This window comes from Cervus elaphus, chromosome 1 (assembly GCF_910594005.1).
Source record: "Cervus elaphus chromosome 1, mCerEla1.1, whole genome shotgun sequence".
In the NCBI taxonomy this organism is placed as follows: domain Eukaryota; kingdom Metazoa; phylum Chordata; class Mammalia; order Artiodactyla; family Cervidae; genus Cervus; species Cervus elaphus.
Window position 1 is genome coordinate 96082152 of NC_057815.1, and position 25746 is coordinate 96107897.

The following is a 25746-nucleotide window of genomic DNA, read 5'->3' on the forward strand; positions in this document are numbered from 1 at the left end:
CATCAGGAGTCATAATACATTTTTGTTCTACTCAGAAAAGCTTTGTTTTCCTTGACCTTCCAGGGTCTTCAAATAGGTTGTGAGTCAGGGTTTGGTGTTTGCTTCTCAATAATTATTTGGACCTAATCCAAGTCTTTGTCTTTCATTCCCAACTATGTCCTACCAGTAGACGGATGGAAGATGAAAATAGAGGGTTTTATTTTGTTGTGATAACACTTAACACGAGGTCTAGTCTCTTAGATTTTTTTAAGTGTACATTGGTGTGGACTATAGGTTTAATATTGTATAGCAGATCGCTAGAGCTTGTCTATCTTTTTTTCGGCTGTGCTTGTGGGATTTTAGTTCCCTGACAAAGGATTGAACCTGCACCCTCAGCAGTGAAAGCATGAATTTCTACCCACTGGACCACCAGGGAATTCCCAAGGGCTTGTTCTTCTTACTTAACTGAATTTTTATGCCTATGGATCAATAATTCTCCATCCCCATCTCCCACCCAGCTCTGGTAACTACCATTTCGGTTCTGATGTTATGAATTTGACTACTCGAGGTATCACACGTAAGTGGAATCAGGCAATACTTGCCTATGTCTGGCTTATTTCACTCAGCATGATGTCCTCAAGGCCCACTCGTGTAGTCTCGTGTTATAGAATATCCTTCTTTTTTACGGCCGAATATTTCTCTGTTGTATGTACACATCACCTTTTCTTGATGGTCTTCACAATTTCGCCCTTGTGACTAGTGCTGCAATGAATGTGGGGGTGCTAATACCTAACAAGAGGGCCTTCAGCAGAAAAGTCCTGTGAATTTAGACTCTCTAGTGGGTTCCCAGGAAGATTTGGTCCCGGAAAGTCGAGCAGGAAACAGCCCGCAGGGGACAGCGTGGTGAGAAGATGTACAGAAGTACCCGCTGCAGGCCCCTCACCCGACCAGCACCCGGGGCTTCGGCGGAGAAGCCTGCGGGAAGTCAGACGGGGCTCAGTCAGCGCCCGCCCTTCCTCACAAAGCATCCACCCCCACACAAGGGAGAGCTCCGGTAGTGGTCGATGAGGTGGTGTATCGCTGCACAGACATAAGAGAGGTGATTAGCTCAAATCCTACACGGCCTACGTAAAGCTGTGCATCTGGTCTACCTGGCAGGGCTAATCTAGAAGAGATGTTTCCACCTCACTCGCCTCTCTGGCAGACAGAAAAGATTTGCATCTTATCCTTTTTTGGCAGGTCAACATCTGCCATTACAGACCCTGGGCCCCGATCCATAGTGAATAAGAAACGAGGGGCTTCCCTGGTGGCCCAGGGGTTAAGACTCCATGCTCCCATTGCAGGGGACCCGGGTTCAATCCCTGGTCAGGGAACTAGATCCCACAGGCTGCAATTAAGACCTGGTGCAACCAGATAAATAAAAGTAAATTTAAAAAAAACACACACACAAAATTTTCTTCTCCTTGAATGGTGCTCCTCAGCCAGGATTCCGAGGAGAGGACTGAGGCCTAACGCCCGAGACGTGCTTTGTGCACACTCGGCCTCACTGCGTCTGTGGTGACGCTCGTGTGCCCTCTGTGAGTGAAACGAGGAAATGATCATCCGGACGATTCTCTGTGTTCTGAGAGTCTGGTGACCCCGAGTCTTCTGCCCTAATCCCAACTTTTGGGTAATTCTTCTTCCGAGGAGAAGCTACAGGCATCCAGGTTGTGAGAAAGCCTTCCCCCATAGCAGTTGGTACCTTCTGTATCTGAGGGTGGACCGGAGATGAAAAAAAAAAGATAAAATGTTTTACAGAGAGAGCTTCAGTGCGAACTTGAATTTACTGAACACCAGGAACCCCGCAGGGGGTGAAGCCACGCACACATGCAGATATGCAGGGGAAAGGGCCTCCTGGGAGCTCAGCCCTCCTCACCCATGGGAAGGGACGGTTCTCATGACACGGAAACCCCCTGGACTTGCTGAGCCTCAGAAGCCCGAGAATACTGGGGTGGGGAGCGGTTCCCTTCTCCAGGGGATCTTCCCAACCCAGGGATTGAACCCAGGTCTTCCGAATTGCGGGAGGATTCTTTACCCGCTGAGCCACAAAGGAAGCCCAAGAATACTGGAGTGGGTAGCCTATCCTGACCCGAGAATCGAACCAGGATCTCCTGCATTGCAGGCATATTCTTTACCAACTGAGCTATGAGGGAAGGCAAACACCCTGATTCAGTCAGCCTCAGGCCATTCACAGTGGAAAAGGGCTTCAGCTTGGCTCCCAATTCCATCAGGCAAGACAGTAGCCACAAAGCAGAGACACCCTTTAAATGTCCAGAAGAGACAGCTTTGGCCAAAGAGCTGAGAGGTCCGATGGAGCTCGGGAAGACCTCTCCGCTGGTCCTCGTCCGCCCTGAGACCCTGGGGCGCAGAGCTCCACGGTCCTGCCGCCGGACACAGGATGTTCACCCTGCTGCCGGCTTCAGACTGGCTCACGGCCTGTGCCAGGAGTTCATAGGGGTTGACGCCGCGCCTGGAGCTCAGACAGATGCGGCCCGCATGCTGGCTCCGTCACTAGCCGTGTGATGTCAGGTGAATCAAATGATTTCTGTTGAGCCTCGTTTTTTAAAATTAATGAGTTGATTTTTGGAGGCTCTGGTCTTGCTGTGCTCCGGCTTTCTCGAGTTGCAGCGAGCGGGGACTACCCTTCATTGTGCAGCACGGCTTTCTCACTGCGGTGGCTTTGCTGGTTCTGGGCCACAGGCTCTGGGCGCACAGGCTTCAGTAACTGCGGCACGGGGGGGTGGGCGCTGGGGGAGGCCTCAGCAATCGTGGCGCACAAACCTAGCTGCTCCGAGGCACGCGGAATCTTCCCAGACCAGGGATCGAACCCGGGTCCCTTGCATTGGCAGGCGGATTCTTATCCACTACGCCACCCAGGAAGTCAGAGTCTCCTTTTTTAAAATTCGTTTCAGATGGAATTAATGTTAGCACCCATTTCGTAGATGTCATGAGCATTATTGAAAGAATGAAGGAGGTGCTTTCCACCAGCTTCTTTCTGTTCAGCTGTCTCCTACGTCCAGGCTGGCCCCAGCTCGCGCCCTGGGGACGGAGGAGTACCACTGTGTGCAGAGCTGTTGGCGGCCACGGCCGGATGCAGAGGGACTTCGCCTGACTTGGGAGGTTCCCCCGCGGCCCCGAGGAACGAGGACCTGCAGAGCCAGCACCGTCTTTGTGAGCCTGTCCCATGGATGCCCCCAAGGAGCCCGTAAATGTTCTCTTGTTCCCCTTCCCGATCAGCCCGCTGGGACAGCGGCTCTGGTGCTAGCAGCCAGCTTTCCAGAACGTGCCAAACAGGACAAGCCTGGCCGAGACCCGACCACAGAGCATCAGAGCTGTGTCAGGCCACCAGAGACCACTGTGTTTTGCAGAGGTAGGGTTGCCAGATTTAGCAAATCAGATGCAGAATGTCTAGTTAAATCTGAATTTCAGATAAACGTCCACAAAAAAAAATAATTTTTTTACTGTAAGTAGCTCCTGATATTCGGAGAAGGCGATGGCACCCCACTCCAGTACTCTTGCCAGGAAAATCCCACGGATGGAGGAGCCCGGTGGGCTGTGGTCCAAGGGGTCGCTAAGAGTCAGACACGACTGAAGTGACTTAGGAGCAGCGGCGGATCCTGATATTGCATGGGACACATTTTCAAAGAAACTTTTCTTTGTTTATCTGAAATTCAAATTTAATTGAGCTTCTTCCTGTATTTATCTTACCTGGGAAGCCTGAGACGGAAGCTAGCTACGGAGAGGGAAAGCAACTTGCTGGGGTCACACACAAGCCAGGTCTCACAGCGGGTCTGTCGGCCCCCAGTCTCCAGCCTGCCACCCCTCGACACAAATACCCAGCTTTCTGGGTTGTTTTTTTTTTCCTTTCTGGTTTCGGTTTTGTTTTTCCCAAGTTTTCTGGTTTTCACTTAAGGCGAATGCTTGCTGGACTGGGTGTCCCAGATCCCTGGCGTGTTACAGAGGGGTAGCACCACGGACTCCAGGTCGCCAAGAAGAGAAGGGGGACCAGCCACAGAGGTGAGCGGGTGAAGTCAGGACCTCAGAGGTTCAGTCCAGGTTTCATCTTCAAGAGAAGGCTCACCAAGTGAGCCAGACATTTAAGTGCTGCGAGGCTCTTAGCTATTACATCCAATGGGCACATTCGGGCCTCTTTCCAGAGCGTTCCTTCAGGGATCCAGCCCAACGAGCAGTTCCGGGAAGGCAGCTTGCTGGTAAGCTGCGGAGCACATTTGGGGTCTGGGACGGCTCCATCACCGCCCCGTGCGGAGGGAGCAGGACGCCTGGCTGTGCCCACCCGAGGTCTGCACCCCAGCTTCCCCAGCCCGGATCACCAGGGGCTTTGAGCTGAAATTCCAGGCGGGGGCTGGACCGAGTGGTCCGGCCCAGCCTGATTTACGGGAAACCACACCAGCACTCTATCCGCCTTAATTTGTAACTGGGCAGTGTCCTGGGCCAACCAATAGCTAGGACCGAACCCCCACCCACCCCAGCCTCCCCAACCCTGGGGGACTAGCCGCTGAGTCAGCCCGAGGCAGCGCAGCGATCGGGAGTCAGGAGCAGGTTTGGCGCTGGCGGTTGGGGGTCTGGGGAGCAAGGCGGGCTCCGGTCCTGGCTTCCCTCCCTCCCCCAGGCTCCCCTTGTCTCTGCGGTCTCTGGGCGTCGCCACTGCCCTCCCCTCCCCTCCTCTCCCCTCCCCCGCCCCCTCCCGGCCCGCCCCCCTCCCCGGCCCCGGGCTTCATTGTTGAGTTGCCGCGGGACCCTCTAGACGGAGCAGGTGGACGCCTCGGGCCTGGGAGGGGGCTGGGACGAGGGGCCAGCGGGAGCCGGGAAAGGGACGCGGTCTGGGAACAACAACACAGGGGGAGGCGCCGGGAGGAGGCGGTCTGGGCGGGCGGCGGTGGGGGGCGTTGAATGGGGGCGGGCGTGGGCGTGCGGGAGGGCCCCCAGGCCCCCAGGCTCGGAGCTGGCACCCGAAGCCGGCTGGCCCTGCAGGTCCGGGCTGACGTCGCCTCCCAGATGGCCTCCAGGATGACCCCGCTGACCCTCCTGCTGCTGCTGCTGCTAATGGCTGGGGTGAGTGACCCCTGCGCGGCCAGGCGGGAGCGGGGCTGAGGTTAACCCTTCAGGCTCCGGGGAATTAGGTGAGCTCCTCGTGGGATCGGCACCGGGGGTCCTCCCACCAGCGTGAGTACACAGCTTGGAAAGAGCAGGGACTCAGGCCCACGCGGGGTCTAACCCTGCCTGGGCCGCGGTACCCGCTGCGGTGGCCGGGAGCCTGGTACTTAGGGGAGCGACCGGCCCTGATGTACAAAGTGGAGAATAAAGCGGAAGGGCAAAGGAGATGGACAGCATTTTGAGAGCAAAAAGCAAGAGGTTATCGTGGAAACCTGAGTTGCGGGGTGAGGGTGGGAAAGCTCCCCCCAGTGGTTCCGGAGGTCAGGGGTAAGGGGTGAGCCGGGGAGAAAGGGGGGGTGTTTACCTTGGCGTGTGCATTCCGTGGGCGTGTGCCGAAGTTGACTTTAGCATTGCCCTTTGAGATGGATCAGATGATGTGGTGGTGATCAAGGCATCTGGAAGCAGAGACCCAAGTCTGACCCCCAGTTTTTCCTCCGGCTTCTCTTAAGACCTTGAGCTAGTTGCTTAATGTCTCAGCATCGGTTTTGTTTACCAGTTAAATGGGATAATGTGGGCTTTCTCAGAGGCAATCCATGGTGGGGGCTCCAGGCAGGCCCCTGTCCCACCAAGCTTTGCCAGGAACAATTCTCGGGTATCCCACCTTCGATGCCCTGGTGGCTCAGCGGTAAAGAATCCACCTGCCAATGTGGGTTCGATCCCTGGGTCGGGAAGATCCCCTGGGGAAGGAAATGACAACCCACTCCAGTGTTCTTGCCTGGGAAACCCCATGGACAGAGGAGCCTGGCGGGCTACAGGAGCCTGACAGACTTAGCAACTAAGCAACACACCCCACCTTCTCTTTGAGTGTTTGTGTTTAAAGGGGGCTGTGCCTCATAATAAAAGAAAGAAAGAAAGTCTCTTGAACCACAGGACAGAGTCGCCTCAGATATGATCGTCGGCCCAGGGAGCTTACAAGAAGGGGAAAGTGAAGGAGACAGCCAGAAAGGAGGTATTCCCGACAACGAGTCCATTCAAGGCAACGAGGACTCTTCCACCTTGCCGATGACTACCCTGACTGGTCAAGGCAACGAGGACTCTTCCACCTTGCCAATGACTAACCTGACCATCGTACAAGACACTGTCACCGAGGCCTTCAGCCAGCCTGCCACCGAACCAGTCCAGCCAACCACCCAGCCCACTGCTGAACCCTTCTGCCCAGCGCCCATCACCTCCTGCTCTGACTCGGAGATCCGCGAAGCAGAGGCGGTGCTGGGGGAGGCACTGACAGACTTCTCCCTGAAGCTCTATCATGACTTCTCGGTGTTGAAGAAGAAGGAGACCAACTTCATCTTCTCCCCCTTCAGCATCGCCAGCCTCCTCACCCAAACCCTGCTTGGTGAGAGCCCGCCTTCTCTCCAGTTCATGCGTTTGACGTTCCCTGAGGCAGGCTCCCTCGTGGCTCAGCTGGTAAAGAATCCGCCCGCAATGCAGGAGACCCCTGTTCGATTCCTGGGTCGGGAAGATCCCCTGGTGAAGGCATAGGCTACCCACTCTAGTATTCTTGGGCTTCCCTGGTGCTCAGCTGGTGAAGAGTCTGCCTGCAATGTGGGAGACCTGGGTTCGATCCCTGGGTTGGGAAGATCCCCTGGAGAAGGGAAAGGCTACCCACTCCAGTGTTCTGGCCTGGAGAATTCCATGGACTATAGTCCATGGGGTCACAAAGAGGGCTTCCCTGGTGGCTCAGATATTAAAGCGTCTGCCTGCAACACGGGAGACCTGGGTTTGATCCCTGGGTTGGGAAGATCTCGTGGAGAAGGAAATGGCAACCCACTCCAGTATTCTTGCCTGGAGAATCCCATGGACAGAGGAGCCTGGTGGGCTACATTAGTCCATGGAGTCCCAAAGAGTCGGACACGACTGAGCGACTTTTAAAAAAAAAATGAAAAAAATGCCTCAAGAAGGAAGCTGTGAAAATGGGCTATGGTGGGGGAGGGGAATCTTTTTGTTCTGGAACTTACATTTATTCTTTCATTTAACCATGATTTAATAGGCATTACTGATTATAAAGGGCTTCCCAGGTGGCTCAGTGGTAAAGACTCTGCCTGCCATTGCAGGAGACATGGGTTCAACCCCTGGGTTGGGAAGATCCCCTGGGGGAGGAAATGTCAACCCGCTCCAGTATTCTTGCCTGGAGAATTCCATGGACAGAGGAGCCTGGCGGGCCACAGTCCATGGGTTGCAAAGAGTCAGACACGTCTTAGTGAGTAAACAGCAGCATCAGCAGCATGGCTTATAAAATCTATGAGCTGTGCAAGAACATTTAAATAAGGTTCCAGCCCATCAACCGTGGTTCAGGGTAAGGCCATAAGGAAACGATAAGAGAGACATAGAGCAGAATCATAATAATGCTGCTTTTCAGCTGTGTGAACTTGGGCAGATCACTTAACTTCTCTGAGCCTGAGTCCTCTGTGTAAAATGGAAATGGTTGTGAAAGTGAAGTCGCTCAGTCATGTCCTACTCTGTGACCCCATGGACTGTAGCCCACCAGGCTCCTCAGTCCATGGGATTTTCCAGGCAAGAGTACTGGAGTAGGTTGCCATTTCCTTCTCCAGGGGATCTTTCCAACCCAGGGATCGAACCCGGGTCTCCCACATTGCAGGCAGACGCTTTGCCATCTGAGCCACCCTTAAAAAAAAGAAAAATTAAGCAGATAGCCCAGTGCCTAACTTGGTAGGAGGTAAAAAAAATGTTAATCCCTCCACTTCCCTGAGAGACCACTGTCAACTCCCCTGGGGTAATTTACCTTAGAAATGGCCCAAAAAAGTGCTCCAGGCAATGGAAACAGCTATCACTCCAAAGGGGATTTCAGGAAGCCTACTGGAGCCGATACAGTGAGGAACAGGGGAACCTGTTCTACTAGTAGAAGGGGAACCTTTCTACTAGAGTCCCAGAACCCTAACATCCCTAGCCTGTATCCGCTAGATATCAGTGGTACCCCACACCTCCAGGTACGACACCCAGAAAGTCTCCAGATGTGGCCAAATGCCCCCTAGGGTGCAATTTCCTTTGATTGGTTTCAGTTAATTGTTTTATTGCCCCCCCCCCCAAAATGGCTTGAATCTTTTCTCTACCCTCAGGTTATGAACTCCATGATCTTAAAATGAGTAGATTACTTCCTCTCTTAAACCTCAGTTTTCTCATCTGCGTAATGGGGTTAGTACTTGTCCTTACATAAAAGGGTTATAGTGAAGATTCAAAGAGATACTATGGGAGAAGCAGTTACTATGCCTGGATCAAAGTGAGTGCTTGCTAAATTCTATCTGTTGCTACACAGAAGGTGTGGACAATAAGTATTTAATAATGAACAAGGGAAAGGGTACTGGACATCTTTTATGAGTCTCTGCTCTCTCTTCTTAATGACGACCTAGTGTCCCTGCTTATAGGTTGAACCGTTGTAAACCTGAACCGACTAAATAAGAGGTCATGTGGAACAAGTGGTGATTGGACCAGGCTTTGGGTGACGAGTGGTATTAAAATTAGGTAGGAAAATGCAGGAAGGGAATATTTAGTCCTAGAAAATTCTGGATTGTTCATAATTCCCCCACCCTTCTCTTTCTGACATGTGTTGTCTCTGAAACCATCTCTGGCTCTGATGATACGGGGTTAACCCCCCTGCCCTGCCCCGCCATTGCGGCTTGGTCTCTTAACCCTGGTCCCTCCTCCCGCTCTGGTCTTTGTTGCAGGGGCTGGAGGAGAAACCAAGGAAAGCTTGGAGCGCCTCCTCTCTTACCCCCAGAACTTCAGCTGTGTCCACCGTGCCCTGAATGCCTTCACGTCCGAAGGTTTCACCTCGTTCTCTCAGATCTTCCACAGCTCAGGTGAGTGTCAGGGGGAAGGATGGCAGGGGCTGGGCTGGGCCCTCAGGATTTGGGTGGGCGCCTAACACTGGGGATGGAGGAGGAAATGGCAACCCCCTCCAGGATCCTTGCCTGGAGAATCCCATGGGCAGAGGAGCCTGGCGGGCTACAGGGGTCGCAAAGAGTCAGACATGTCTGAGTGACTAAACCATCTCTCCATCCATAGCACTGGGGAAAGAGAGGACAGAGGGAATGTTAGAACTAGAAGCAGGGGGTGGGGGGAGGAATGCAGAGCAGGACGGGCCTGAGAAACACCCAGTGGCTCCTGGGTGCCAGATAGGTGCCCAGGTGAGACCGTGGGCAAGTCATTTGCATTCATCAATTTCATCAAAGTAAGAACAGTCCTCGGCATCCAGGAACAGAGAGCGCTGGAGGGCTGGAGGGCTCTAGACATGGAATAGATTCCCGGGCGGTCTAGTGGGTAAGACTCTGACCTTCCACTGGTTGAGTTCGGGTGTGTGCCTTGGTTGGGGAACTAAGATCCCGCCAGCTGTGAGGCCAAAAAACAAAAAGAGAGACTTTGTTAACCTGGGTCGGGGGTCTTGGGACTCCTGTTCTTTGTACATTTATGTTATATGAATTTGTTGCCATTTACATATGTTGCCTTATTAGGTAAGGTAATCAGAACAGTCGGTGGTAAAGAATCCGCCTGCCAATGCAGGAGACATGGGTTTGATCCATGGGTCGGGAAGATCCCCCTGGAGGAGGAAATGGCAATGCACTCCAAGATTCTTGCCTGGAAAATTCCATGGACTGAGGAGCCTGACAGGCTACAGTCCATGGGGTTGCAAAAGAGGCGGACATGACTTAGCAATTAAATAATAACAACAACAATCAGAGCAATAAGCTTCCAAAATGGTCTAACGCAGTTCGTTCAGATTTTGTTCCCCAGAGCCCTAGGTTTCTGCAGAACTGCTGCAGGAGTCCCCGTGGGAGTGGGAGTTAGGGAGGCTGTGCGGAGGGGGCTGCGTGGGGGGAGGGGATGCCGGCGGGGGAGGGGATGCGTGGGGGGAGGGGATGCCGGCGGGGGAGGGGATGCGTGGGGGGAGGGGATGCGTGGGGGAGGGGCTGCGTGGGGGAGGGGCTGCGGACGGGGGAGGGGCTGCGTGGGGGGAGGGGATGCGGGCGGGGGAGGGGATGCGTGGGGGGAGGGGATGCGTGGGGGAGGGGCTGCGTGGGGGGAGGGGATGCGTGGGGGGAGGGGATGCGGGCGGGGGAGGGGATGCGTGGGGGAGGGGATGCGTGGGGGGAGGGGATGCCGGCGGGGGGGGGGGCTGCGTGGGGGGAGGGGATGCGGGCGGGGGAGGGGATGCGTGGGGGGAGGGGATGCGTGGGGGGAGGGGATGCCGGCGGGGGGGGGGGGTAGCACTTTCTGTGAGAGGCGGTTGGAGCCAGGTGGGCTCTGAACTCCCACCCAGCCTCAACCAGAGCCCTTTAGTGTGTGGGCTTCAGACATGACTACATTTGAAACCTCAGTTCTGCTGAGCTTAAAAATTACAGGTTTAGCGTGAGCCACTTTTAAATTGGGGAAAAAAATTCTCTCTCTCTCTTTTTTTTTAACTATAAAAGCAATACCCATTCACTGTTTAAAAAAAGAAAAACTGAGAAAATATTGGAATTCCCTGGCCATCCAGCTGTTAGAACTCCACGCTTCCACTGCAGGCGGCATCGGTTCAATCCCTGGTCTGGGAACTAAGATCCCATGTGCTGCTCTACGCGGCCAAAAAAAAAAAAAAACTGAGAAAATATAGGAAAGAAAAAAGAAGGAAAGAAAGAAAACTCACCTATCACATCATTATCTTTAAAAAAAGAAAAAAAAACTTTTTTTACAGATGGGAAAGTTATGACTCAGAGGGGCTCAAAAAACATTGCCCTTTTTTTTTTTTGAAACATTGCCGTTTTTACTCATTTGCTATAAACCTGTCTTGCTAGGTTGGTAGAAAATACAGCTTCAGTCAATATTACCTATTTAGTTCAGGAAAATTTTTTCTTTTAAACACTTTTTTTCTCTAGTGGGCCTGGGTTTTGGAGAGCAAAACCCAGGAAGTCTTGTTGCGATCTTCCACTGAGACTAGAAAGCGGTCTGAATGAAGGGAAGCAAAGAAGGGAAATAGAGGCGAATGGAAGTTACCATCTACCGTGCCGAGCCGTGGTCGGGTGGCAGGAGAGGCCCGGAAGGGGCCTCCCGCGCTCAGCTCAGGGTTCGCCTGCTCTGGGCTCACGGAGCGCCTGTCGGAGGAGGGGGCTGGAGCCCTGGTCCACACCGCCTTCACGGGGTAGAAGCCAGCCCCCTCTGCAGGGCTGCTCCCGGAAGGACCTCAAGCCCGCCTCTCGCCCTGCCCCTCCTCCCCACCCCTCCAGACCTGACCATCAGGGACACCTTCGCCGACGCCTCTCAGAGGCTCTATGGCAGCAGCCCGAGGCCCCTGGGGAATAACAGCACGGCCAGCTTGGAGCTCATCAACGACTGGGTGGCCAAGAAGACCAACCTCAGGATCAGGCGGCTGCTGGACAGCCTGCCTGAGGACACCCGCCTCATCCTCCTCAACGCGGTCACCCTGAGCGGTAAGGGGGCGTCTCCCCATCCTGAGGTCTTCCTTCCCCTGCGGGCTTAAAACCCACTCAGCCCCAGTTTCCACCCCTGGCTCCCGGCGGTACCTGCCCTGGCCCGTGCCCCCGGAGTGTTTAACTCCCTTTCCTCCCCTCCCCATCTGCGTTAGAGTCACCCTCCTCCTGCTCTTCCCTCTAGCCAAGTGGAAGATAGCGTTTGATAACAGCAGAACAATCATGATGCCCTTTTACGTTAAATCCTCTACCATCAAAGTGCCCATGATGAACAGCAAGAAGTACCCTGTGGCCTCTTTCACGGACCGGACTCTGAAGGCCCGGGTGAGTTCTCGGCCCTCCCCACTCCTGTCTCACAGCCTCTTCAGCGTCCTGACTTCCTTTCTGCTGTGGCTCCATCGGTGTGGGACGCACCTTTCCACTGAAAACCCGTCATGTCTACTGCTTCCATCTCTGTTTCCACCCTATCTTTTCTCCTTCTCCCCCTCTCCAGCCTGGGCCAAGGGAGGCATTATATATTTGAGGTTGGAAAGCAAGATTCTAAAGTTTCCTCCTGCGTCTCTACTGCGTCAAATGGCAAAAAGTGAGTCGTGTTCCTCTTCCGTGCCTCGGTTTCTCTTCCCAGTCAACCCACCAGTAGACCCTGCTGGCTTAGGAGCTCCTCTGTGTGTGTCCTGGCGTACACCTGCATCTGTGTAGGTACATGTGCACATGTCTGGGCATATCCGTGTGTTCATGTATGTAGTAAGTGCATGCGTTAAATGGCTTAAGTTCCTTGGCAGAAATTGAGCAGAATGATTTCAGTGAATGAAGAGGGAAGGAAGAGAGACCAGACATTTTCTTGGTTTTCTTCCTTATGTTGTTATTTATTTATTTCTTAAACTTTTTGTTTTGTTACTGGTGTATAGCCAGTTAGGGCTTCCCAGGTGGCTCAGTGGTAAGGAATCTGCCTACCAATCCTGGAGATGCAGGTTCAATCCCTGGGTCAGGAAGATCCCCTGGAAAAGAAAATGGCAACCCACTCTAGTATTGTTGCCTGGAAAATTCCAGAGACATGGGAGCCTGGTGGGCCACAGTCCACGGGGTCGTGAAGAGTCGGACACGACTGAGCACGCGCACACACTCATAGCTGGTTAGCAGACAACGTTGTGGTAGCTTCAGGTGAACAACGAGGGACTCGGCCGTACGTGTGCATGGATCCGCTCCCCCCAGACCCCTGCCACCCAGGCTGCCACGTAACACTCAGCAGGGTTCCATGCGCCATACAGAAGGCCGTTGTTGGTCTTCCATTTTAAATAGCAGCGTGTACACAAATGACCAGACATTTCTGCCTGGTTAGGATAGCAGGGCACAGACCTGTGAGACAGGAAACAATAGGAGATGCCCAGTGACGCAGTATCAGGCTGAGAAACATAGGACCTGTTCTGGAACATGCCAGGACTGTTTCCACCTGGAAGCTTTCCTACCTTTTCCCTCTGCTGGACCCTCTGCAGGCTGATTGTCACAGAACTTGTTCCTCCGGCTCATCTGGTGTCAGCGAAAAGGTCACCTAGGTGGAGGAGACGTCCCCCTGCTTAAAGTCGCCTCCTCCTCACCCTGTAACAGCATCCTCTTTTATTACTAATATATCCATGGTACTGTATTGTCTTGGTATTGTTCAGTTGCTAGGCCGTGTCCAACTCTTTGGGACCCCATTGACTTCTGCACACCAAGCTTCCCTGTCCTTCACTGTCTCCCAGAGTTTGCTCAAACTCATGTCTGTTGAGTCGGTGATGCCATCGAGCCATCTCATCCTCTGGCGCCCCCTTCTCCTCCTGCCCTCAATCTTCCCCAGCAGTCTGCCCTTTGCATCAGGTGGCCAAAGTATTGGAGCTTCAGCTTCAGCATCAGTCCTCCCAGTGAATATTCAGGGTTGGTTTCCTTTAGGATGGACTGGTTGGATCTCCTTGCTAACAGAAGGACTCTCAAGAGTCTTCCCCAGCGCCACAGTTCAAAAGCATGGTACTCACCACTATCTGAATTACATTGTCTATTTGCCTATCTAATTGCAGTATTGTCTATCTCTCTGAGATATTGTGATCAGAGACTTTCTCTTTTCCCTACAATATCTGAGGGTCTAGAACAATGCCACATATAATAAGTGCTCATTATGTTTGCTGAATAAATTAATGAATTCAATGGAAGATGCTAAAGGGAGCAACTCACTCAAAATGAGTGGCTAGGAAGATGTCACAGAAGTGGTTACTTTTGACCAGTCTTAACCATCCATGCACTTTTCCACCTTTCCATCCATCCATCCCAATCCAATGGCTTTCAGTATTCCCAGCTATCTAACAGAACCAGAATACGTGTACAAGGCAGAAAGAGTGAATATACATGGCAAGTTTTGGGCATCACTCTAACTCAGAGTATTTGGGGGGAGAGTATCAGTGTGAGGGATTTTTAATGGCAAAGGAGGAGGGGTTTTATGCAACCCCCCTCCCTCTCTTTGGGATTGGCCAGGTGACTCAGACGGTAAAGAATCCATCTGCAACGCAAGAGGCCTGAGTTTGATCCCTAGATTGGGAAGATCCCCTGGAGAAAGAAATGGCAGTCCACTCCAGTATTCTTGCCTGGAGAATCCCATGGACAGAGGAGCCTGGCGGGCTACAGTCCATGGGGTCACAGAGTCAGACACGACTGAGCGACTAACGCTTTCACTTTCACTTTCCCCACTCTTTACAGTTCCATAGGTTTTAAACAAATACTTTATTTGATATGGGCGTCCCTTGTGGCTCAGCTGGTAAAGAATCCACCTGCAATACAGGAGACCTGGGTTCGATCCCTGAGTTGGGAAGATCCCCTGGAGAAGGGAAAGGCGACCCACTCCAGTATTCTGGCCTGGAGAATTCCATGGACTGTATAGAGTCCATGGAGAAGAGCATAGAGCCTTGGAGAAGACTCTTAGGAGTCCCTTGGACTGAAAGAGATCCAACCAGTCCATCCTAAAGGAAATCAGTCCTGAATATTCATTGGAAGGACTGATGCTGAAACTGAAACTCCAATACTTTGGCCACCTGATATGAAGAACTGACTCATTGGAAAAGACACTGATGCTGGGAAAGAGCGAAGGCAGGAGGAGAAGGGGACGACAGAGGATGAGATGGTTGGATGACATCACCAACTCAATGGACGTGAGTTTGAGCAAGCTCCGGGGGTTGGTGATGGACAGGGAAGCCTGGCGTGCTGCAGTCCATGGGGTCACAAAGAGTCGGACACGACTGAGTGACTTTCACTTCACTTCACTTCACTTATTTGATGTAGTCACATTGTAAATTCAAAATCAAAGTTTTACTTAAGCCTTTAAACGTTTAGCTGAAGTTAAATTATTAATTACATTATTACATTATAATCATAATTTTTTATAAAACACTTTCATTTGTTCTTTAATTAAGCCATACTGACCAGATTAAACTCCTTTAAACCATTTGTTTCATTTACAAATACGGTTAACTAATATTCCCCTAAGCACTTTGAGCTTTATAAACACACTTTATATATACTTTATAATATACTTTATAAATACACTTCATACGTTTGGCATGCTTGATTTTCTTCTTTAGCGTGTTAAATACTCGACAGGACAGAATTACACCCCTGTTTGTCCATATCTTGCTGGCACGTCAAGCCCACTTGTGAAAATTAAATTTGAAGAGTAAATCAACTTTCAGTCAACATCTCAACTTTATTCTCAAACCGAATGCAACCATCCTACCCTTCTTTGTCCAAAAGCATAAAACAAGCATGTCTGACTCTTAAAAATTATACACGCTATTTTAAATAACAAACACAGATTACTCTGAACTTATCACCCAGGGTTCATACTACAGAATTGCTTTATTTTCTCATTCCCATACTTTGTTCTAAATTTTCCTAGGATTTAAGGAGTATTTACCCAACGAAGGGGGTTAGGTTTACCAACTCAAGTGTGCTAAGGTTGCTAGCTGGGAATGTCAAGACCACAACATGGTAATTTTTGGTCAGAGAGGCAAGGCTCACACACAGGATGTGAGGGGCGCACAGTGTCAGGTCCACGAACCCTGTGTAGATCCTCTGTCAGCAGCGCCCTGGTGTCCATGCTCTTCAAGCAATAAATCACTGTGCAACCTGCTTCTTCTGGACCATTTTTTCAAATTCCAACAATTGATTGGTTTCAGTTAACGTCTTCATTGCCCAGTTGAATTCTGCACTCTAGATTATTCGTGTCCATCTGTTCAGCCTCAATCATAATGCCGTTTCAGTGATCGTCTCTTCTGTCCTATCGGTCTGGGGTTTCTCAGTCTTGGCACCATGGACACTTTGGGTTCAAGGATTCTTCATTATAAGGTGCTGTCCCGGCACTGCAGGATTTAGCAGCAACCCTGACTTCTACCCACGAGATGCCAGGAGCACGCAGCGCCTGTTTCTGCCAGCTCCAAGCGTTACTAAATGTCCACTGGGGGCAAATCATCCCGAGCTGAGAACATTCGTGTATGGGACTTGTGGGTCCTGTATTTCTCTCCTGCTTTTGTCTGGCCACCAGTTCTAAGTCCTTCTACTGGCAAACTGCAAAGGTAGGCTAGGATCCGCTTGTATACCACGCTGAATGCCAGACCGGGAGGTTTATACCAACTCTCATAGGCAGGGAAAGCCATCAAAAGTCTTTGAAAGGACAGACCTGATAACTCTGATGGTACATTACGTGTATTCTATACTTTATGCACAACATATGTGAAAGGAACTGGGCTCAGAGAGGTCCCACTGCTTACCTGTATTCCACAGTTCATCAGTAGCAGAGTACGGGTGTGATCCTCAGCCTGTGAAATCAGAAACTCTGGCTCATTTCTCCGCATCTCACCAGCACAGGGTCAGACCAGTACTGTTTGCCTGCCTGACCACCCCATCTCGTGGCAAAGCCTGGGAGCCTAGTTCTGGCTCCTTGCTGAAACAGTACGGACTGGAGACGAGCCTCAGGTCCCAGAGGGCAGGAGCCGGGAGAGCGCGGGGTAGGAGGACTGATAAGCTGCGTCTCTTCATCTCCAGGTGGGCCGCCTGCAGCTGTCCCACAACCTGAGCTTTGTGATCCTGGTGCCCCAGACCGTGAAACACCATCTCCAAGACCTGGAGCAGGCTCTCAGCGCCGCCGTCTTCAACGCTGTCCTGAAGAAGCTGGAGATGACCAAGTTCCATCCCACACACCTGACGATGCCGCGCATCAAAGTGCAGAGCAGCCAGGACATGCTGGGTGAGTCCTGGCAGCCCCGGGACTGATCCTGGGCCCCCAGAGGAGGAGAGGTTGTGGGGGGGTGGGGAATGGGCCTTAAAATGCGGTCAACACCCTCTTGAGTCTTTTTTCATATCCATCGTCTCAGGTTGGGCTTCCCAAGTGGCTCAGTGGCAAAGAATGTGCCTGCCAGTGCAGGAGATGCAGGAGACCCGGGTTCGATCCCTGGATCCCCTGGAGGAGTAGATGGCAACCCACCCCAGGATTCTTGCCTGGAGAACCCCATGGACAGAGGAGCCTGGCGGGCTACAGTCCATGGGGTCGCAGAGTCGGACACGACTGAGTGACTTAACACATACATGTGCCATACATATCCCTCCATTTTCTTTTCTCAAACTTGATCTCCTAATAGATGATCTCGTTTGCTGATATATGACATCACGCCCTGGTATGTGATGTCATTTGAGTACGTATGTCCTCCTTCTGATACGTTACCTCGTTTCCAAGGTTCTTGGTGATGAGGAAGCATCACTTTTCAGGGTTTTGGGGGGGTTGGGGCAAGACCTCTGACCACTTGAGAGAAAGTGGTGACTAGAGTGAGGATGGGCCCACGGATTAAGGAGCCCACAAACGGGACTGGAAGGCACAGGGTAACGCGATTACACTCTGATAAACAAGAAGAGGAGGGGAAAGAGAGGGTTGGAACTTGGGATCAACCCCGGAAATTCAGGACCCGTGTCTCCAGCTGCTGAGGTTTCCGCGTGGGTCTTGTTTTGTTTCTTAATGTAATATTTTAATTTAAAAAATATTTTAAATGACTATTTTTTTTAATTTCACTTTTTGTACCGTTTTTAGAGGTTGCCTTCCATTTACAGTTTTACCGCATGTCGGCTGCGCTCCGCGTGTTGACAGCCGTGCAGGCCTCTGACCATTGTTTTCCTCCGTCTGCGCCCTAGATTACTTTGACTTTATCTACGACGTCAACCTATGCGGGCTGACGGAGGACCCGGACGTGCAGGTGTCTGGGATTCGGCACCAGGCCACCCTGGAGCTGACGGAGAGCGGGGTGGAGGCGACCGCCGCCTCGGTGGTCTCCGTGGCCCGAAACCTGCTGGTCTTCGACGTGCAGCAGCCCTTCCTCTTCCTGCTCTGGGACCAGCAGCACAGGTTCCCGGTCTTCATGGGCCGGGTGTATGACCCCAAGGGCTGAGCCGGCCCGGGGCCTCAGCCCGCCCAGCCGCGGCCCTGCTCCAGCCTGCCTGCACGTGCCCCTCCCCGCCTCCCGCCCCAGGCCTGCCCGCCACCCGAGGGGCTCCCGTGGGGTCCTGTGAGGGGGGCCGGCTTCCCTCCTCCCTGACGGCAACCCCTCCAAAGCACTTTTGAGCTTTCTCTGGCACAGATACAGCAGACTTCACAAATAAAACCTGGCAGACCATGACTTTCTCTCTCATTTGCCTTTGAGTTTTAGACGACTAGGGCTGCCCTGGCCCTTGTATCAGCTAGCTACTGCTGTGTAACAAGTCACTCAAACTTAATGGCTTAAAATAGCAGCTATGTACTATTTCACCAAAGTCTGGGAGTCAGGGCTGATCTCGCTGATCTGGCCTGGGCCTGGCAGACCTCTCCTGTGCTCACTCATACGTCTCTAAGAGTTGGTGGGGTGGCCGGGGGTGACTGACCTACAGTGGCCTCAGCTGGACCACCTTGGCTCTCCTCTGCACATCTACCTCCCGGACCCTTCCATCGATGCTCACCTGCAGTGGCACAGTTTCCAAGTGAAGAGTCAGAGACTGGCAGTCTTTTTCACAGTCTGCAGCTCAGCTTGCCTCAAATTTACCGTCGTCCGGTCAGCCCAAGCAAGGCACACGGCCAGACCTGGAGGCAGAGTGGGGAAGCACTGGAAAGTGGGAGGACACAGTCTTTCACGGAGAGCGTCTCGTGCAGTCGTTCATCACAGCCAGTATCTTGTTCATTTGTTTGCAGCAACTGTGACGGGAGTAATAACAGTAGCTAACACTGTTGAAGCCATCCGCTCAGATGACCATCCGCTCTTAGGCCATCTGCTCAGATGACCATCCGCTCAGATGACCATCCGCTCTTAGAGCTCTGCGTGCATGCATGCTCAGTAGTGTCCGACTCTTTGTGACCCCATGGACTGTAGCCCACCAGGCTCCTCTGTCCATGGGATTCTCCAGGCAAGAAATGCTGGAGTGGGTTGCCATTTCCTTGGATAGAGCAGCCTGGTGGCTGCAGTCCGTGGGGTCACTAAGAGCCAGACATGACTGAGCGACTTCACTTTCACTTTTCACTTTCATGCATTGGAGAAGGAAATGGCAACCCACTCCAGTATTCTTGCCGGGAGAATCCCAGGGACCGGGGAGCCTGGTGGGCTGCCGTCTATGGGGTCACACAGGGTCGGACACGACTGAAGTGACTTAGTAGCAGCAGTGAGTCCATGAGGGCCCGGCAGGTTAGGGTGGCCTTGGTTATCTGCCTGCTGCAGTCAGCTGGGGGGTTAGCTGGCGGGTCTGATGAGGTTTGGCTTTGACCTTGTACAGTCTCTTCCATACGGCTGGGACCTTGGCTGAAACGAACCAGCTCACCGACTCTGCTCCAACGGGTCTCTCCTTTTCCAGGAGGCTAGTCTGGTCCTATTGAAACAGAGGTTGCAGGGGTCTAAGAAAGTGACGGAGTCAAGCAAAGTCTCCCGAGTCTGAAGCCAGGAAGTAACATCACATCACCGATGCCTCATCCTATTGGCCAAAGCAAGTCACCAGGCCAGCTTATGTTCAAAGAGTCAGGAAAACCTGTCCACAATTTTTTTCAGCCACGCCTCACAACTTGCGTGATCTTAGTTCCCTAACCAGGGATTGAACCCAGGCTCTGAGCAGTGAAAACAGAGTCCCAACCACCGGACCGCCAGGGAATTCCGCAAACGTGTCCACTTCTAAAGAAAAGACCTGCAGAGTCTTTCTGCCAAAGGCATGCCTTTAAGGAAGCAAGAATGATTGTGGCCACTTTTCTAATCGACCACAGCGGACTTAGCGTGTATGTATAAAAAGTATTAGCGAATTGCCCCAGCAACTTGCTACTCTGAGATTTCCTTAAAGAATCAAGAACTTTCTGTCTGTATCACTATAACATTAGAAACAACTTATTAGGTTTACAGGAGGTGTCACGTTGCTTGAGTATAATTCACTCTTCCTTTTCTGCTACCTCTGCGACCGGCGTCCTTAACCCCCAGCTCCCCCACCTGGGTCGTGTCACGTTTGAGAGACAGAGGGCCACACGCTCATAGACACATGTTCCTGAGGCCCCCGCCCTCTTGACCTGCCCTGCTGTCCCACCCCGGCAGAGGCAGAGTTCCAGGGGTCTGCTACCCATCTCCAGGGACCCCATCCTCCCCTGGTGGGTTTGGTGAACGGTACTGATTTGATGGACTTGAGTCTGAGCAAGCTCCGGGAGTTGGTGATGGACAGGGAGGCCTGGCGTGCTGCCGTCCATGGGGTTGCAAGGAGTCGGCTGAACTGAACTGAGCTGATTCTGAGAAAGATCCTGAAGCGGTCCCAGTTGCACTGCAGTGAGCCCTTAATGCCACATGGTGGCACTGTTGAAACTCAGTCCTGTGTAGCCTCTTGGACACATCATCTCTTACAGATTTTTTTTCTTTTTAATATTTTTATATATTTATTTATTTGGCTGTACCGGGTCTTAGTTGTAGCATGTGGGATCTAGTTCCCTGACCAGAGACTGAACTCAAACTTCCTGCAGTGGGAGTGAGGAGGCTTAGCCACTGGACCAGGGAAGTCCTCCTTCCAAGATTCTGAAACGGCCGAAAGTGAAAGTGAAGGTCGCTCGGTCGTGTCTGACTATTTTCCACCCCGTGGACTATACAGTCCATGGAATTCTCCAGGCCAGAATACTGGAGTGGGTTCCCTTCTCCAGGGGATCTTCCTGACCCAGGAATCGAACTGGAGTCTCCTGCAGTGCAGGGGGATTCTTCACCAGCTGAACCACCAGGGAAGCCCTAAACAGCCGATGTGGAGATTTAACCTTTGATTCCAAAATTAACAGTTTACACTCATCCAGCCACTGCTTTCAGAACAGTGGTTTTTTAGGTTCTGCCTGGATTCCAGAAGCCTTCCTGATCTGAGCCACATGCTGTGTCTGAATTCGCTTGGTCCCCAGGCACCCTCAGGGCTAGGATCGAGACCACAGCAACAGTCAAAACTACCTAACCATGCACTGAGCATTTACCAAACAGAAATTTTCATGGGTTGCATAATTTCTTTTAAGAGGAGATCACATGTTATGAAAAAGATATGTTACCAAAGACACTGGATAATTCGACTTACATACTTTGTATTTTCCAGAAGAATAATCATAAAAGACAGCATATTGAAAGGCAGAGAAATCACCTTGCCGAGAAGGGTCCATATTGCAAGCCATGGTTTTTGCAGTAGTTGTGTACAGTTGTGAGAGCTGGACTATAAAGTGCCAACTCAATCCTGAGTGCCAAAGAACTGAGGCTTTCAGACTGTGGTCCTGGAGGGGCCTCCTGAAAGACCTTTGCACAGCAAGGTCAACCCCGTCAACCAAAGGACACGGAGGGTGAGATGCATACAGAGAGAACCTTGGAAATTTGCAATACCATATGCTAAATAGATGGCCAAGGAGAATTTGCTCTAAGACTCAGAGAACTCAGACAGGGGCTCTGTGATAATCTAGAAGGTTGGGATGGTGAGGGAGAAGGGAGGGAGGTTCGGGAGGGAGGGGACATGGGTGTACCTATGGCTGATTCTTGTTGATGGATGACAGAAAACCACAAAATTCTGTAAAGCATTTATCCTTCAATTTAAAAAGTGGAGAAAAAGAAAAAAAAAAAAAACTAAAGGAAATCAGCCCTGAATACTCATTGGAAGGACTGATGCTGAAACTGAAGCTCCAATACTTTGGCCACCTGATGTGAAGAACTGACTCATTGGAAAAGACCCTGATGCTGGGAAAGATTGAGGGCGGGAGGAGACGGGGACGACAGAGGATGAGATGGTTGGATGGCATCACCGACTCAGTGGACATGAATTTGAGCGAACTCGGGGAGACAGCGGGGGACAGAGGAGCCTGGTATGCTGCAGTCCGTGGGGTCACAAAAAGTGGGACGTGACTTAGTGACTGAGCAACAAAGCAACAGGGAGAGGAAACTTCAACCACTTTTGTGTTTGCGCTATTTTTCATTTACTAAACACTAAAGATCTCATGTTTCACTGAGTAGGCACTCTTAAATTAACTTCTTGGCATGTTACGACAGTTACTTGGGCTTTTTCATAGTGTTTTTATCATATCTAACTTCCATTACAAAGTTATTGATTTTGGAGAGTGTTTTTGGCATGAACACAACCACTTAATGACTCTAAGATAACATCGTTCTAGGGTACAGAAAATGTTTAAATGATAATGTTGAATATTAGAATAACAGCACATTTGTCAGTAATGTCACTATCAGAAGTTATGATATACATAAACAACAGTCTGATTAATGATGGAAACTTAATGGTGGTTAGTTACTTTGCCAACTCAAAGGACATTGTCAGGTGGCAATAGCTGTAAACAGCCTATAAATCACTCAGCACAGCAATTCTGAAATCATGCAGCCTTGATTTTCTTAATTTAAGGAGATGTGCTGGTTTTAGAATTTGAATGATACATGATGACGCCACACCACGGTTGTTGTTCAGTCACTAAGTCGTGTCTGACTCTTTGCGACCCCATGAACTGCAGCATGCCGGGCTTCTCTGCCCCTCCCCATGGCCTGGAATTTGCCCAAATTCATGTCCATTGAATCTTTCCCAGCATCAGGGTCTTTTCAAATGATCAGCTGTTCGCATCAGGTGGCCAAAGTGTTGGAGCTTCAGCTTCAGCATCAGTCTTTCCAATGAATATTCAGGGATGACTTCCTTTAGGACTGATTGGTTTGATCTCCTTGCAGTCCAAGGGACTCTCAAGAATTCATATCATTATTATCCCCTTTTTGCCAATGGAAAATGGAGTCTTAGAGAGTACTTAATCCAGCCCCTTAAGGCCTCGTAACTGGCGCATAGCAGAGTTGGGAGTAGACTCCAGTGCTTAGTAACCTAGATTCCTTTTTTTCTCAAGGTACTTTTTCTTTGTAGCAACCTTATGTATTCTCTGTCCTAATACTTGTTTGAAATTACACTCACCCATTACCAAAATCTCTCCACAATCTCAACTTTTAAAGAAATAAATTTATTTGGCTGCACAGGGTCTTAGCTGTGGCACGTGGGATCTAGTTCCCTGACCCGGGATCGAACTCAGGCCCCCTGCCTTGGGAGCACGGAGTCTTAGCCACGGGCCACCAGGGAGATCGCCACCATCTTGAATCTTGAGAAGAAATGGGGGAATGTGAATTCCCCTTCTCCCAGAAAAAACTTTTAAGCAAATTGGGACACCCCTTCCATCCTGACCTGCGCTGGATGGGGCAAGGACACATCGTTATTTCCTCCCTGAGGACCCGGGCTACCTACCTGCCAAGTGAATTGTTCAAACTGCAAGTCCGCTTTAAGTGACCCAGACAAAAATCTACATTTTACATATTCCTCTCATTGTATATTTAACCGTGTCTTGATTGGCAACCTAGCACACATGTACACTCATATGTATGTGTGCTGCTGTGTGCGTGCGGTCACTCAGTTGTGTCTAACTTTTTGCAACCCCAAGGACTGCAGGCTGCAAGACTCCCTTGTCCATGGGATTCTCCAGGCAAGAATACTGGAGTGGGTTGCCATGCCCTCCTCCAGGGGATCTTCCCCACCCAGGGATCAAACCTGCGTCTCTGACGTCTTCTGCATTGGCAGGTAGGTTCTTTACCACCAGCACCACCTGGGAAGCCCATAGACATGAAAGTAGCTCAGTTATGTCCGACTCTTTGCAACCCCATGGGCCATAAAGTCCATGGAATTCTCCAGGCAGAATACTGGAGTGGGTAGCCTATCCCTTCTCCAGCGGATCTTCCCAATCCAGGAATCGAACGGGGGTCTCCGGCATTGCAGGCAGATTCTTTACCAGCTGAGCTACCGGGGAAGCCCAGGTATGTGCAAGTACATACAAACGTGCATATGCGCATACACGTACATGCCCTCGCTGTTATGAGGGAAGTCCCGGGTGTCCAGTGGCTGACTCCACACTCCCAAAGCAGGGGCCGGGGGTTCGATCCCCGATCAGGGGACTAGATCCTACATGCCACAACTAAGACCCAGCGCAGCCAAATAAATAAATAAATTTTTTTTTAAAATGCTGATGTTTGAGTCACAGAAATACACATTCACTCGCACTCACACACACGTACAAAAGCACATGGACACCCGCCTCTGGAAGGCTGCGTCGGTTTCCCCGCAAACTCTGCACCCAGCCTCAGCTCCAAGCCCTTGAGGAGGGCCTCCCAGGCACTCCCTGGAGTGTTCACCCGGGGAGCACTCCCCCAGGGGAAGGATCTCAGAGCGGCCCTGTGTTAATTACAAGCCCCGAACAGGCTCATCCATCATCCCGTGGTGACAGGTCGGCCGGCCACCCGTCGGCGCCCCCACCCCACATCCCGGTTTCCTCCGGTGACCGAGCAGACCGCCTCCACAGAGTCAGGGGCACGGTCTGGCTCAGCTGAACACCCTCCTCTCCTCTGTGGGGACCTCCCGTGAACCCCCCACTCCCCTCCCTCGCTTAAGCCCCCTTCACGCGGGGATTTTCCCACCTGCCCCACACCGGGCTTCCTTTTCAGTATTTCCCTGAAACTTTGCAGTCATCCCGTGATCTGGCGTTGTTTTGCCAGCTTCGCAGATGAAGAAAAGGCGCCTCGGTGAAATGATTTGCTCAAGGTCACCCCAGCTGGGAAGGCTCAATTGCGTTCAAACCAGACTCTGCTGTTTGCCTGGGGTCCTGGTGCGTCTCCTGCCCGACCCCACCTCCAGGCAGCGGACTCCCCAGCTCAGGTCTCACGTGTGAAGGGCTCGCTTACAGCTGAGGGCTTTCTCCTGGAAACCCCACGGGGACTTCGTCCTCCTCTCCTAAACCAGATTAAGGGCCAGAGCCTCAAGGAGATCCACAGTGGAAATAAACAGGAGCCCCGGGGCCAAGGCTCAGGGGCCCAGCGGATGATGCCTGGATACAGGGTGAGATGAGAGGCGGGGGTCTGGGGCCACCAGACACATGGTACCTGACGGTGGGCTCCAGGGTCATGGTCAAGGCCAGCTCCCGCCCTGCGGCCACAGCCGGATGGTCAGCACCCCATCCCCACCCCTGCTCATCCAGCCCTGGCTGGTGGGGACTGGGTCCTCTGGAGATGACTCTGTGCCCCTTCAGAGTGTGAGGACCAGGGCAGCGTGGCGCTCATTAGAAAAAGCTGCTCCAGGTTTGATGCGTGAGACAGGGCACTCAGGGCTGGTGCACTGGGATGACCCTGAGGGATGGGATGGGGAGGGGGGTGGGAGGGGGGGTTCAGGATAGGGGGGACACATGTACACCCATGGCGGATTCATGTCCACGTATGGCAAAACCCACCACAATATTGTAATTAGCCTCCAATTAAAATCAATACACTAATTTTTTTTTAAAAAAGAAAAATAAAAAAATGAATATTGAAGAAAAAAAGAAGAAAAAGCTGCTCCCCTTGCCTAGATAATTTTGAAAAACCCCTGGAAGGCAGGGACCGTGTCTTTTTGTCATTAGCCTCAGCTTCAAGCAGGGGGCCTGGCACCTACCACGTTGGCACTCGGTACCTATCGGCTGAAACGAAACCAAACAAAAGCGCCTTCCTGAATCCTGTCTGTTTGTTTTATTTTTTACGCTTTGGCTGCGCTGGGTCTGCGTTGCCTTGGCGGG

General features: G+C 51.7%; 1 protein-coding gene across 4 annotated transcripts; it reads left to right on the top strand.

The window, feature by feature from the left end:
- The first annotated feature begins 3954 nt into the window (after positions 1 to 3954).
- On the top strand, positions 3955 to 18295 carry SERPING1 (serpin family G member 1). 4 transcript variants are annotated; one of them, XM_043913883.1, is made up of 9 exons: positions 3967 to 4035; positions 4176 to 4229; positions 5011 to 5091; positions 6064 to 6529; positions 8877 to 9011; positions 11412 to 11615; positions 11800 to 11939; positions 16677 to 16878; positions 17814 to 18295. In XM_043913883.1, the coding sequence occupies exons 3-9, from the start codon at positions 5035 to 5037 to the stop codon at positions 18065 to 18067; spliced, it is 1458 nt and encodes a 485-aa protein (XP_043769818.1). In that variant the 5' UTR covers positions 3967 to 4035; positions 4176 to 4229; positions 5011 to 5034; the 3' UTR covers positions 18068 to 18295. The 4 variants fall into 4 exon arrangements, with proteins under 4 accessions (XP_043769827.1, XP_043769818.1, XP_043769810.1 ...); XM_043913892.1 differs by lacking the exon at positions 4176 to 4229 and having other exon boundaries at positions 3955 to 4035; XM_043913875.1 differs by lacking the exons at positions 3967 to 4035; positions 4176 to 4229 and adding an exon at positions 4249 to 4578.
- The last annotated feature ends 7451 nt before the right edge of the window (positions 18296 to 25746 follow it).